The sequence below is a fragment of the Lacerta agilis genome, chromosome 10, assembly GCF_009819535.1.
Source record: "Lacerta agilis isolate rLacAgi1 chromosome 10, rLacAgi1.pri, whole genome shotgun sequence".
NCBI lineage: Eukaryota > Metazoa > Chordata > Lepidosauria > Squamata > Lacertidae > Lacerta > Lacerta agilis.
In genome coordinates this window covers 38,995,891-39,011,001 of record NC_046321.1, presented here as the reverse complement: position 1 = coordinate 39,011,001, position 15,111 = coordinate 38,995,891, and the positions used below count along the sequence as shown (strand labels likewise).

Here is a 15,111-nt window from a genome sequence, read left to right as displayed (position 1 = left end):
TACACTCTCTTCCATCATTCAAGAGACAAAGGGGGATATAGTGCTTAGTCAGAATTAGTATGCACTAAATGAAAATAATTCATTTTTGGGTTGTAGAAGAAATGAGATATTGGATGGTCCCTTTTGTACTATTGCCAGTTTCTTCCTCAGTTTTTTCAATGGCTGCAATTGCAGGTCCAGCTTACCACTGTTTGTTTCATATCTAATTCTGAATGTTGTAGCCAGCTTGGGGTGTGTGTGATGTGATATATATATATATATATGGGGGGGGAGATTATGATTAAAATATGACTCATTAGATTGTGAAAGCCCTTCGGTGATTTCCAGCGTTAGTCATATTCAAAGTAGCCCCTTTGATTTCAGTTGGTCTACTTGGAGCATGCTTTGGTTGGATATCACTCATTATTAAGCTAAGATTTGGGGCATACTTATAATAGTTTATTGGCTGATGTGACAGAAAACACATTTTAGTTTACCTTCAGATTCAAAATAGTGACACTTAGTTCTTCTGATAGTCTACTTTTTCCATCTGAAGGGTATAAAGTTCATTATTTAGTCAACTTATGATATACTGTTTTCTGCAAATGCAGGCCCTTTGCTGAGTTTTTGGTTGCTTGCCCCAGATTTCTGTCCCTGTTTCTCCATTGCTTAGCAACACCCCACTATCCCAAAGAAGTTGATACCAAGTAAGAACAGGCTTGTTTTGGTAATTTAATGGGAAGACAGAAGCAAGGCTTATGCGGGTGGGGTGGGGGAGCATTTTGTTTTTGTTTTCTGTCAGTGTAAGTTGACTTTACATGGCAGACCATGATACTTCCCGTCTTTGTGTATTACCTTAAAAGGTAAATGTAGCACTGCTCCAGAAAGTGGTTATGCAAAGATGGGTTTTAAAAATTGAATTTCATTTACTTAAAGTGTTTTTACTGTGCTCTTCAGCCAAACACACACACACACACACAGAGAGAGGGGGGGTGGGTGGGGAGGGGGGGAGGCTCTGCCTACTGGCTTTCAGTCTAAAGTATAGGATAAAAGGTAAAAAGGGATGCGGAGGGAGGAGGAACAAAGTAAACTCAGCCACCAGTTCTGAAAATAACACTTCTTATAGTAAATAGCCAGAATGGAAATGGGATGATGGAATAACAAATGCTAGGTGACAGAAGGAAAAGAGATAAAGGCAGTTCTCTCCACAGAGCTGAAGGAATAGCTCTGGTTTCCCTCTTCTGCAGCCTGATGGGAATATGCTTATTCCTCTGTATGTAGCACTGTATGCAGTGAGGCCGGGGCCAGATGTAATAGTAATGTGTTTTTTCACTCTTTGCCATAGCATCATTGAGCCAGCATACAAAAAGGTGGAGAGGCACATACTTTGCACACAGAAAGATCCACCTTCTCTCTCCAACAACTCAAGTATCTCAAGTAGCAGGGCCAGGAAAGGCCACTGCCTGTGAATTTGGAAAGCTGGTGCCAGCTGGGATACTCAGAAATTAAGCTAGATGGAGCAAATGGCAGCATAAGGCAATTTGTCTACTTATATGATTGACAAGAGTTATATTTTGGTTGATCTGTCATCTTGGCAGACATGTTAAAAAGTAAAGGGACTCCTGACGGACGACTCTGGGGTTGCGATGCTCATCTCGCTTTATTGGCCGAGGGAGCCAGCGTACAGCTTCTGGGTGATGTGGCCAGCATGACTAAGCCGCTTCTGGCGAACCAGAGCAGCGCACAGAAACACTGTTTACCTTCCCGCCGGAGCAGTACCTATTTATCTACTTGCACTTTGACGTGCTTTCAAACTGGTAGGTAGGCAGGAGCAGGGACCGAGCAACGGAAGCTCACCCCTTCGTGGGGATTCGAACTGCCGACCTTCTGATTGGCAAGCCCTAGGCTCTGTGGTTTAGACCACAGCGCTACCCGCGTCCCTTGGCAGACATATTGGGATTAAATAAATAATATTGACATTTTAATGTAATTGTATTTCCCATTTTCTATGTTGCAGGTTGCCTAGAGGCTTCAGCATAGGCAACACTCACATTTAATTAATTAGTAATTAAAATTATGTGATCAGTTTCATCACCTGTAGTCATTTAAGTGTGCCACAGGTAAAAAGATGTGTGTGTCACTTCTGACCTGCTGTTTTACAGCTCCCCAACTTTTCTTATTTTTTTACACAACTTAGTTTACAATTGACTTGGTGAAATACTTGACAGTAAGATTCTCTCTCCCCTCTCCCTCCTGCCTACCCCCCGGCCTGTTTCTGGGGTACTGTCATAATGAATGCAGTACAGTGGCACCTTGGTTTAAGAACACCCCTATTTAAGAACTATTCGGTTTACGAACTCCGCAAAACTTGAAGTAGTCGCCCAGTTTGCGAACTTTACTTCGGTCTAAGAATGGAATCCGAACGGTGGAAGGGCACCGGTGGCGGGAGGCCTCATTAGGGAAAGCGTGCCTTGGTTTAAGAATGGTTTTGGTTTAAGAATGGACTTCTGGAATGGATTAAGTTCGTAAACCAAGGTAACACTATTGAAACAAGCTAATTCGAGCTGTTCCTGGGCTATGCTATTTCAGGCTGCAGGCAGGAACGTGTCAAACATTCTGCAACTACAGATTAAGTGATACAATTGCACAAGTGCACTTCTGCTGGTTTTGTACATTCAATATTCCTAAGGTAGTTTTGTTTTGTAGATTGTTTTACATGGGTTTCCCACCTTAGTAAGTGCCTTGGAATGAGTTGGTAACCCTCAGTTTAAATGGGGATGACGGAGGTTGAGAAGAAGCTATTTGGTTATGATCCTAAAATCGATAGGTTATACAAGTAAGCTGAAAGGAGGAACCACATTCCTTTTCAATCTGTGGATGAGTTTGCAAGTCTCCTTCTGGGAAGATTCCATAGATATAGAGTGTTGGCTGACAAATTCAGTCTTCAAGATGGGAATGGTGTTTTCAGTCATCCTAAGTCACTTCATTCCAGCCAACTTGAGTTGTACTGTGACATGGACCACTTATACATTATGCAGCCCAATGGGTAACATCTGTTCCTTGGGCTGCATTCTGGTTTATCTCAGTTTATATCTAGGTCGACCTGACATAACTTGATTTAAAACAGTGTTAACTCAGGCTGAACCAGAAACAGCCCAAGGCAACTGGAGTCCAGTTAAGGGAATTGCATGCAGTATCTGACACATAGCCTGTAGTTTTGTCATGCGCCTGCTGCAGTGATGTATAACTGTGTTTGTTCACAATAATCCTTTCTCCTTTGCAGGGTGTAGACAGTTCAAACTTATCTATAATCATTCAGAACAAGAAGTGCTTTGATAACGACATTGTGTGTTCAAAAAGTGTCTTTATCTCTGTTGGAGACGCTGAGATTTTCTTCAATGACCCCTTAGCCATACAGGTAAGTTCTGTTTTCCTTTTTCTGACACACCCTTTACTCACTGAAGCACAATACAACTTGCTAACTAGAATGAAATTTGTCTAAACAAACATAATTTAAGGAAATCCCAACCCACATAAGAACAACAAAACCCTCGTTTTCCTTGTCCTCACAACCCCACATGGACCTCTGTTCAATTAACATCCTGCTGGACATCACTGAACTTTTTTGAAACCATGTAATGGTTCAGCTTTTTAGTTCCCAGCCCACGTTCCCAGCACACTGGGCATAAGCCTAGGAGAAATGTCAATGTAGTCATGCCCAAAGAGATGTCAACAGATGACCAAATGAATATATCTGTGGTAGAAAAATGTCTAGCAAATGTGGCTTCTCCTTCCCCAGGGATGTGAGAGAGCCAAACCTACAAAAATTATTCTTGAAATGCCTCTGTTTAAAGCAACCTATTTAGGCTAAAAAATTGACAGTCTAATGGTCCGGTTTTCACATCAACTTTTCATATGGCAAAGTAATTTACTCATCACCTCCATGTGCTGAACATTTCACTTGATTGTGCCCCTATGCACTGGAACTTCATTCATTCACCACATCTAGCACAACTTTAGTTTAGAGTGGATCTCCCTTATGTTGGCCACAATCCAGATGGCTGCTTCAGGTAGAGCCAAAGGCTTGTGCACATATCCTGAATTTAAGAGGATACCTGTGTGCGGTATCATAGAAAGCTTTTTAAACTTTTCAGTTCCTTGTTGTGTAGTAGAGAACTGGAATGTGGCAATTGCTTTTAAAGCAACACAGGACCAAAGCCCTCTAGGGAAGTGAAGCTGATCAACTAATTATCTAGATCATGGTTGTGGTTAGTATGAAGTTTTATTATGTTAGGCTGCATTGAAAGTAACCGTGTACCTCATGAAAATTATATGGTAAAGTACCTTTGCAAGGGTTTGGCCTAATGAAGAATAGAAGATATTCCTGGAAATAGTTTTGAGATTTCTAATGAGAAGCTATCTAAACTATTTCCAGGAATTTCCAGAAAATACGCCTCAATTTGGCTTCAAGAAACAATGTCTTCTGGGTTCTGAATAATGATATTCAGACATTTTAATGAATTCATTTTAGTGCTCCGGCTTGGGTATCTGCAGAAAGCATATCTTCATTATACATCACATCTGGCTGATCTTAATTGGCCTTTTTACAAATATAAATTTCTTCACAGAGGATGCGGAGGAGACATGAAGTCACAACCAAGTATCAGCTTTGGAAGGCTGGATATTATACAGCAGTGCACTTTCCAGATCAGGAGATCACAATACTATGGGATAGGAAGACAACAATGCATATCAAAGTGGGAGTTCGATGGAAGGTGAATGGATATGAGATTGGGTGGCTTGTATTTTGCAGCATCAGAGTTTTTATAGGAAACAATCGATTATTGATTGATATAAATTGCACAGTAAGTCAGAGACAGGGCATCCTTTTCAGACCATGGGTGTATTCCCACTGGGGCAACCTTTCAGGTACCATATGCCAGTAGTGAGTGGAGCAACAAATATAACATTTATCTTTGCACAATAGGATAGGAGCACACTTACATACCCCTCTCTATCCCCTCACCAGGCAAGCAAGAGGCACTGTCTTAGTTCAGGGACACATTCCATCCAGACAAAAGTGGGGTAAAGCAGGACTGGTGAGGGGTGTGGTCTGGGGAGAGGGATGTGGCTAATGAGAGGGTGTGGCCTGCGGAGAATATAATGGATCACACAGAGATGCTGAGAAGCACTCGTTTGGCCACAAAGCCTGAGATTCCCTACCCTGTGGTAGGTCTATTTCAAGTTGCAAACTATATTTCCTCACAATATAGTGATTGGTACCAACTTTTGTCAACATTTTCAGAGTATTCTACATTAACAAAGGTTCCATAAGAAGGGGATCTTCTAGGGGTCAAGTGCTCTGATTTCTATAGACTCAAATGTGGTTTCTATTTGTCAGAAAAGGTTGTGGAAGAATATGGGCTATGCTGTCTCATTGCAAATTGGGGGAAAGGACAGCTCCAGGGTTTTTTGGTGTGTGTGTGTGTGTGTGTGTGTGTGTACTAAAGCATCTCCTCCATTCTGACTGGGGCTGCTCCAAATCTCTCCCCATCCACTGCCAAAGATAAGCATACCATCTTGCGTTGAGGTGAAAAGCTGGGTCAGTAACTGGATGGAAGCGTGTCTTATTTACCTCGGCAAAAGCAACTTTTGGTATTTTCTACCAAGCATAGCCTTTTTATTGAAGCAGGGTATAAGCTGTATGGAGAAGCACAAATGTGTGTGTGTGTGTATCCATCTTGATACTGTATTTTGATTGATTTGACTATTTTGATTGAAAATAATCAATAAATATATCATCCTGTTTTAATTCTAGGGTAAACTGGCTGGTTTATGTGGCAATTTTGATAAATTCACTTCAAATGACCTGACTACATCTAACAATATGGAAGTAAGAAATGCTCAAGTCTTTGGAGAGAGCTGGGAAATAGGACAGGTAAGCATGATATATCCATTCATTTTGAAAATAAACAGGCGTGGTGTAAGAAATGTAGCAGCAGTATTACCATTAAACCAGCAACTAGTAGGCCATCAATTTGACAGGTTCTGGGTGTGGTAATTCCCTGTCCTATCACCAACCATTTCTCATGCTTCTACACATTCACCTTATTTCCACTGTGTCACATGGTTGCCAAGTGAGGCAAGCAAATACAAAAGGAGATCCAATACATCTTGGCCCCGATGGAAGCTGATGGGACTGGCAGCTTGCATCGGGGAAGGGATTTGTATATTCCATGCCACATTAGGAGGACCCCTACTCTAGTACCTAGAAAGGGTTTTTGTTTCATTGGCACAAGACAAAGAGGATGACAAGAGCTTCAACAGTGAAACCCGTTACAAGTTTCTGTTATGTATTAGATACAGAAACGTGCTGACATTTTCCATGCTATAGGCCAAAAGCTCGTATGAAAATGTTTAAAATTTATTTCCTGCTTTGTTTCAACCCCTACCAGACTGTAGTCACGTAGCTCAATGTAACATCTCCTATTTTGCAGATGCACAGCTGCTTGAGAGCATGCAGGCATCTCTTCCCCATGACTTCCGCCTTTGCCGTTGCAATTCAAAAACTGCAATGACCTTTCCCCCCCCCCCCCTCCCTGCTCCTGTGCTGCCACATTAGATTACAAATGCTCTGACTAATTTTCCATCCTCTGCTTTCTTCTCTCACCATCTTACGGCTCCCTCTGAGGGCTGCTTCATATAAGATTATTCCCTACATGAATGCCACTAATAGATTTAAAAAACCTGTATATATGCATGTACTTCGGCAACATCTGACAAATATGCACACGTCTGTTTAATACATGACTAGAAGCAGCAATCTCCAGGGAAGGAGTTTCCTTTGTATACCCAGGGAAATAAAACAGACATCTGCAATACATCACGGTGTTTATATGGTATATACTGTACCTACATAATAGGTGGTAGTTTTACTCAGAGTCAACACATTGAAATTGATCAACATGTCTAAGGTAGTTCTGTTAATTTCAGTGGGTCTACTCTGACGGAATGGCACCCAATATTTGTGTACAAAATTGTTTTGTGTGTGGCTCTTGTAGATGGTACAGATAACATCTCTCCCACTGTGGTTCTCACCTTTATTAAAAAGCTTAGGAGAATTGTTGTTTTCCACTAACGTTGATGGTCTTTTGTGTTTTGTGTCCCTCCAATGCCCATGAATTAATTTATTTCTACTGTTGCTTCTTCATTTAAAACTTTTTAAATTAATTGCAATTGTTGTTGTTGTTAAAACCATCCATATTAACCCCCAAAAATCATATTCCATAATGTTAAATTGGCAGTTGCAGTTAAATACTTTTGTCACACGCAGAATTTAAACTTATTCATTTAAAGTTATTGACTCGTTGTCCTTATTGCCAGAGCACTAAAGTTTAAACTAAATGGTACATTGGATAAACAATGCTCTGTTTATGATTTACAGATGGCTGCTGTGGAAACAGTGATGATGTGCGATAAAGAAAACATGTTGTTTGCCAAAAAGGACCGGGGGGGTGGGGTGAACATGAGTTTTTTCAAAAAATAAAACGATAAAGAAGGATCCATTCTAGCTTAATGTTTCAGCTGTAAGGGAAGTGTGAGGTTTAGGAGGAAAGAGAACAAAAACATGGAATGCCAGGGTCTGATTTCAGAGGCTGGGGACGGATTGGGGGGGGGGCATTTCTAAAGGGGTCTGCAGTGCAACAAAATTGTGTAGTGTACCCAAAGTTATGAACAAGTGCTTGTGATTTCAGTGTGCTAGCCCAAATGAGACCATAAAACCATGTGAAGTAACTCAGAGCAAGTTCCCTTATGCCAAAAAGGAATGTTCAGTTTTGTACAGTGATGTTTTTGCCCCCTGTCGCAATGTGGTAAGTATATATTTCCTAAGCTATCTAGAAAGCACATCTTTGGTCTGGATCTCTGCTAGCCAACATAAGAGTTGCTTAGTTAGCCCTGCTATTAGGCACCAGATGGCGAGGTGCGGAGGGTGATGATCAGTGTCAAGCCATTGTGCTACAGAGCTGTGTGTACCATGCATCCTGCAGTTGCTGCCCTCAGGTGAAGTAGAGACCCTGCCAGAGGTTGAAGTAAGATTCTGCTTCCAATCTGATTTGCTTCTGTATGGGGAGACTGCCTCAGGCAGCAAAGTTTATTGGCTCAGTCCTGGCCCACAAGATGAGCAGCTGCCCTCTGAAAGGCAAGGGAGCCACCACACCATATAATATCCCTGGGCTCTATTCTAGGGATCTACTTAGCAGATGCTACAGGCAAACAAGCCATAAGTTCAGGCTTAGTAGCCCCCACCTGAAGACTTTGAAACTTGTGGTCTTCTCCTTTCAAGAGCAGCATATCAAAAGCAGGGTAGCTCCAAAACATTTTATTGAAAAGATGTACCAAGTTATTTGTTGTTTGGGTTTGAAATATTCCTGTCCTTTTCCTTTCTGGCCAGCAAGCTGCCATCTCAAACTCCTTGTCTTAATCACTACTGATTGTACATACAATGTATTATTAGCAGGCTGCTATTGGCACTTGCAATCTGTTGGTAGGTTCTGATTTCTGTGTCTAGGATTGAATGAAGAAACTGACACATGGAGATACCAAACGGCAACCATGGAACATGGAACATGAACAAGGAGGCCTGTATATACAGGAAGCATACCTGGGGAAATTACCAAAAGCCCATCACTACCACCAGTTCCATTCCCCCACTGTTTACTCCCCAAGTTCACATCAGGATGCCATTATTTTCCTGGGGCATTATTGTAGGCTGCCTTTAAAGGGGGGTATATAAATGTACAAATAAACAAATAGTGTTCTGGACTATCTGAAAAGAGGACACAGGAAATTGGGAAAGCACAACTCAAAGGTAGGTGTGATATCATGCTAAGATGACAACGAGCAGATGGGATGAGCTGCGAGCTGAATTTGACAGTTAGTTTCAGCTGCACAGCCATCATTACTGTAGATGGCAGCATTTGCTTTATAACTGAAGAGCATGGCCGTTCTTTGGTTTGGTTATAACATTTCTCTTTACAGACAATCTAGCCCCCAAAAGTTACCTTAATTCAGTATGAGTTTATGCCATCATTATTGCTGTTCTTAAGTGCACTGCTGCTGCTGCTACAACAATGTTTGAACCAGTTTTTGTAGTCAGATTTATTCCATCCACTTCTCGTTTCCATTTAATCTCAAAGCAAATGTCAAACTTCTGCATGCATGCTTTGTTTCTCAAAAGTACACCATCAGCTAAACTAGTTTTCTCATAGTTTTTTGGACTTCTAATTTTCATGTTTTCTACCCATTTTTGAAGACAAATGTTAGGTTGACAGGTCTATCATTTCCCAGGGTCCTTAAAAACAAAAACAAAAATTAGAGTTAGCCTTCCTGACTACCCATCTTCTAGTAAGGAGGCCAGTTTTAATAATAAGGTGCACATTTTCATTAAACAAGCAGGAATTTTGTATTTGAGTTTAAAAAAAAACTCCAGCCTTCCAGCCCTGGATAATTGATTATTCTGAATTTGTCAGTTTATCTCTAAAGCTGCACTCTTTGTCGCTTCTTTGTGAGACAGATCTCCTCCTTGAAAATAATAGTTCACCTGTGGCTATTCGTTTAACATATTGTGCTGTGAAGGCTGGAGCAAAGGGTCAACCCAGCTTTCCTGCAGTTTTCTTGTTCTCATCCAGGACTCCTCTGCATCTTTGTCATCTAACATCTTACTGTCTCTCTGGCTGGTTTCCTGCTTCTGGTGTCCTTAAATCAATGTTTGCTGCTTGATTCTACACTTTCAGCAATATGCCCATCAAATGACTTCTTTACTTGTTTTATCTTTAGGTCTGTGAGAGTTGACTCCTTTTAGAATGGATTTAATTGTTTTCAGTAACCTCTCAAGATACTTGAAGTACTTTGACTTTCCACACAATCTCATTTTAACAGATCCCCTGCTCATTTCCCTGCTCAGCTACTCCGAATCTGACTTTCTCCGGATTTTTCAGATTGATGTGACGTCATTCGTCAAAAACTGCCATACAGACACTTGCAACTGTAATCTTGGCGGAGACTGTGAATGCCTGTGCACAAGTATTGCAGCTTATGCTCACAAATGCTGCCAGCAGGGTGCAGTAATTCACTGGCGATCTCCATCTCTCTGTCGTACGTATGTTTTGCTACTCATTATGCAATCAAGCATGATCTCTGGAAAGCAGATCATTCCATACTTTCTTTAATTGATTTCTAGTACATCAATGTTTATCGTGCAAATGCTGGTAACTAGTGGCTTGATACCAGATATGGTTGCGCAGAAGTAATTCAAGAGTAAACAATAGCTGTGCTCCCCTGTGCTGTTCTCCACCAAACAAGCTTAAGGTCCATTAGTAGGAGAATGTAGAGTAGTTAAGCTTCCAAGACTCCAGACATGTCCAAGTAAGATGCATCATATGGCAGTTTGCCATTCTTAAAAAGAAGTAGTAATTCTGGTCTGTATTTTTACAGGTGGACCTTATGTTAAAGTTGTACCTTTTTACGACTATAAGCAATATTCAGTGTTGGCCATACTTGGAGTAGACCATTGATTTTAATGATAATGTAATCCTACTTGAGTGACTATTTGTATATATAATCTGCCTGTGTATTTATATCATGTTACTTTTGTATTTTACTCTTCTTAAGCTAGCAATTTTTTAGCATTGTTGGCTGCTGCAAAAAGAAAAAAAAGGAATCAGTGAATGATTCATTTTAAGGGGTGTGTGTGTGTTTTTGTTTTGTTCTGCAGTGCAGAAAAAGTGTATCTCAGAAACTGCAGTTAAGGTTAGGTCTTCAAAAGAGTGACACTAATTTCTTTACTATAATAGAATCCAAGGAAAATGCAGGTTATAAGTAAAAGAACAAAAGGGTGGATTTTGTGAATCAGAATTTAGTCCTTGGCTATGTGACCTTGTCTTCCTGTTACTGGACAATCACAAATTCTCTAATTATTCTCTGAGTTGTTATGCATGTCATTAATGGTGTTCCTGTTCCTTCTTTCAGCTTATGACTGTGATTATTACAACCAAGGTACGTAGCATTTCTATGAGCTTTAAAAATAAATAATAGCAATATACTGGATATATAGATTCTCCCAAAACACTGGTGTAGTAGTGATGGTAGTTCCAAATATTTATAGACCAGTTTTCACCATACAAGGTCACAATATGGTTTACACAACCATCAATAAAAAGAAATCCATCAGTCTTTCGAGTTGCTTGTTTCTCCTGCTATCATTTAACATCTGACTGTCATTTTTTCCCCTCCAGGACTTGGAGAAGGACCATATATTTTGGCCAGCTATGGTCAGAATGACACTGTTATAGGGGTCAATGTCACCAGCAAAATTATATTTCCTTTGCCAAGAAGCAGTGTCAGTGGGAATGTGTATTTTAATTTTATGTTAACTCCAGGACTTTTCAAAGATAAAATACAATGTGAGTCCTCTCTTCAGTATTTCATGTACTTAAATCTCAAGTTTTCAGAGTTGAAAAAAATGTTTATGTATCAGATAATACTTGTTCATCACCTTTTCCAAATTCTGAGTATATCTATTTGTGATAGACCTGAAGACAAGAGTTGTAAGAGAAACAAAGGCTTTATTCTTTTTTATCATTAATATTTTGTTTTATTTATTTTTACAAGTCCTTTCTCCCTTGATTTAGGAGAAATGTATCTTAAAGTCAGCTTTTTTCTTTTTCTTTTTTAAGTAGCCCAAAAGAAATGCCTACAATTATCATTTGACTTTAATCCTTGAATTTCTAGACTGAGTGTGCCCTGAAACATTCAGATGCATGCCATACATTTCAGAAACTATTACTTCTTATAGGTTCTTTGCTGTAGGATAACATCCAGGGTGAACAACGGACTCTTATTTATATTAATCAGATTCAAAGTATCAGGCTACAAACCTATGCACACTTTCCTGGGAATAGGCACCAGTAAATACCATTGAGTTCAATGAGCCTATCTTTTAAGATTGCACTTGATGTTCAGGCATAGTTAATGTAGGCCAAGAACAGGAATAATCACTATGAAAAGAAGCCATTTTAAAATACTGTTAGCAGAATTTTAATGTAACCTTGCCAGGACTAGTTTGCCACTGAACAGATTTTTAACAGAAGTATCACCATATGAAGCATTTGATTTTGGTAGTGAAATTTTATTAATATATTGCTGTGAATTTAATTTGTGGCAGCTCCTTCTCTGGTTTCGCTTGAGTCTGCTGAAAGGCCAAACTACTTTCTATATGTCCATGACGATGAAAGCATTTCCTTAGAACAGTGGGTGGCAAGTTCCTTGTTTCGTAGAAGAGCAACTTTTTTCCATCATCAAGGCCTTTGGATCCCAGGCTACAGTGCATTCGAACTACACAGCAAGAAAGGTTTCTTTATCATACTCAGAGCATCTTCTGTGAAAGTATCAAAGTTTGATGATTCTGAAGAATTCAAACGTTCAAGCAGTTTCAATATAGAGGGTGAGTTGTACACGATCCTGGGAGCAATGTGTGTGTAATGCTGCAGATATATCATTTTCAAGATTTATAATAGCAGCAGTTACTTTGTGATTTCAGAATGGACAAATCAATCAGTCTGCGGTCAGCTTCAAGTTTTATGTGTTCATTTGCAAGCCCATTCCATTGTGCTTCCATATCTGTGGTTTTAGTTTTTTTAAGAAAGCACAATAACCACTTTATTTTTAAAACACCTTTTGGTGCATTTTGTTGAGCTGAGAATTGCAATTGTATTACAAAATTCAGATATGCGTGAAAATTGAACTACAACTCTACACAGGAGTCCACAAATCAAGTCACCCTGAAAGAAACCCTAAAGTATCCTTATTTTGCTGTTACCAATTTAAACATTAGGATGAACCTGTTCCATGCTAAGAGATCTCCAGATAACCTTCATTTATACACAACTGGTATCAAGATTTCAGATTTCTCCCCAGGCATGTACTGGACTTTGTGTCTGCATTGATTTTATGCTGCCTCTTTTGTGCTATGACCTCTGCTTTCATGCTGTTGTTTTATGTTGTACTTTTAATTAGTGTTGTCATGATTTTCACATATATTATCTTATGCTGGAAAGACAATTTATAGATTAGATAGATATTCTACTCCATGCATTGTATGGAAATACTCGGCAGTGACCATAATATTTTCTCTTATTTGTATCCCACCTTTCAAGTCACAAATCCTTCCAAGGTGACTTAAAAGTAACAAAAATACATAATTAGCATCACTGTATTAAAAATTTAACAATTCATTGGGATCTGTCTCACAGAGCAATTTGTTGTTGAATGTTCAGCCTTTGCCTTCCTCCCTCTGTCTTACTCCCTTGACCCAACTTTCCTGTGACACATGTTTCTTCAGTGTTCAAATGGTGAAGCAGAAGAAAAGACCACCTCAAATGATACACAATAGAAACAGGTGGATATTAATATTATAACAGTCATCTGTTTCTGTTGTATCACTCAGTGTAGACACAATCTGTCTCCAGAAGAAGAAGAAAACAACATGTACAAGGAGGGTGGTGTCACTGGGAACATGTACTCCCTTGTCCTCTGTAGAGTGGACTCCCCCTTCAGTTTCCTTGTGGGTGTTCAGATATACAGTGGTACCTCGGGCTACAAATGCTTCAGGTTACAGACTCCACTAACCTGGAAGTAGTACCTCGGGTTAAGAACTTTATTTCAGGTTAAGAACAGTTTCAGGTTAAGAACGGACCTCCGGAATGAATTAAGTTCTTAACCAGAGGTACCACTGTAGTTAATGTTTATGCTCATGTGCCCAATCTGATGCTTTTGTTGTTTCTTAGAACTCCATACAGCAGTACCTTATAGGAGGATGTGTGAATGGAGATACGAAGCTTGTACAAGTCCTTGTGTTAAAACATGCAGTGACCCTGAAGGAGTAGCATGTAAATTTCTTCCACCGTGAGTATAATTAATATTTCATGTCACAATTAACATACTAACCTTGGGATATTATTTTCCACCGTGTTGCCACATTTGCATGTTCGACCAATTATGGCTCATTAAGTTTCGTATTTGGGGGGGAAAAAATATCCTTGGGAATGAATCCTTGGGAATGAAGCAACATTTGAAGAGGAGTTCAGTTCTGCTTACATTAGAAACTTGCTTATACTTTCCACCAGCGTGTTTTTTGAAGTTCCTAGCAATTTTCAGACAATATGTTCTGTTGTCAGTAGCAAAGGATGCCTTGCTCAGAGCTGAAGTATAGAATTCAAGTATTGAGACTAGTTTTCAACCATTTCCATTTTGTGTCATGTATTTTGAATTCTGTGGAGCAGCCATGCAAACTTTAAGCTTCTTGCCTTTTTGAAATGACTACAAAAGAATTACTATGTTGTTGTTGTTTTCCTTGAACCTTTTAGGGTTGAAGGATGCTTACCATATTGTCCCAAAGATATGATTCTTGATGAAGTCACACTTAAATGTGTTTATCCAGAAGACTGTAAGTGTCTCCTATATCTTTTGAGTAGATTGTTAAAATACTGTAGTATGTAATGTTTATCACCAATATAATCTAACATACAAGCTATTTTGATATAAAGTTAGTCTTTGCATCAATAACTTTAAAGGTGTGATATTATACTACAGTAAATTTAAAGGTATAAGTCACTTAGTGCAGCCTATGAAAAATACATGTTTCTTCAGTGTTCAAATGGCAAATATATCAATAGCAAACTCAGTTAGATAAGTGTTGCTTCTTATGTAGCCAGAATGGCTTGTACATGAACAGGAGGGAGGGATCAGTCCACTAGGGAAACTAGGGGAAATTTTCATAAGCCCCACAAACATCTTTGTGGTGGTGGCGGAACCCTATGGGGGCAAAAATCCTCAAACAGCTCAATGCAAACTTAGTGCTGAGTAGACATGGACTGCTGACTGTCTTTTGGAAGGTGGGGGATGGAATAGGCATGGATGTTTGGCTGGAATAATGAACAGGAGCACTGCACCATCCTGGCTACATTTTATTGCAGGCCCCACTTGTTTTTTATTAATATATTTCTGGGGAAGCAGTCCTATGCAGCATTGCCTCAGGAGCAGGACCCACTGAACTGACTGGGATTTCTTGGCAAA

At 39.7% G+C, this 15,111-nt stretch overlaps 1 protein-coding gene across 1 annotated transcript in view; it reads left to right on the top strand.

The window, feature by feature from the left end:
* OTOGL (otogelin like) overlaps positions 1–15,111 on the top strand; it is an 83,707-nt gene that overhangs the window by 41,243 nt on the left and 27,353 nt on the right. Inside the window, 10 exon segments of the mRNA XM_033162657.1 lie at positions 3,263–3,397; positions 4,608–4,754; positions 5,798–5,917; positions 7,734–7,850; positions 9,978–10,134; positions 11,008–11,034; positions 11,274–11,441; positions 12,203–12,481; positions 13,824–13,941; positions 14,403–14,482. Of these exon segments, the coding sequence (XP_033018548.1) occupies positions 3,263–3,397; positions 4,608–4,754; positions 5,798–5,917; positions 7,734–7,850; positions 9,978–10,134; positions 11,008–11,034; positions 11,274–11,441; positions 12,203–12,481; positions 13,824–13,941; positions 14,403–14,482 (1,348 nt within the window).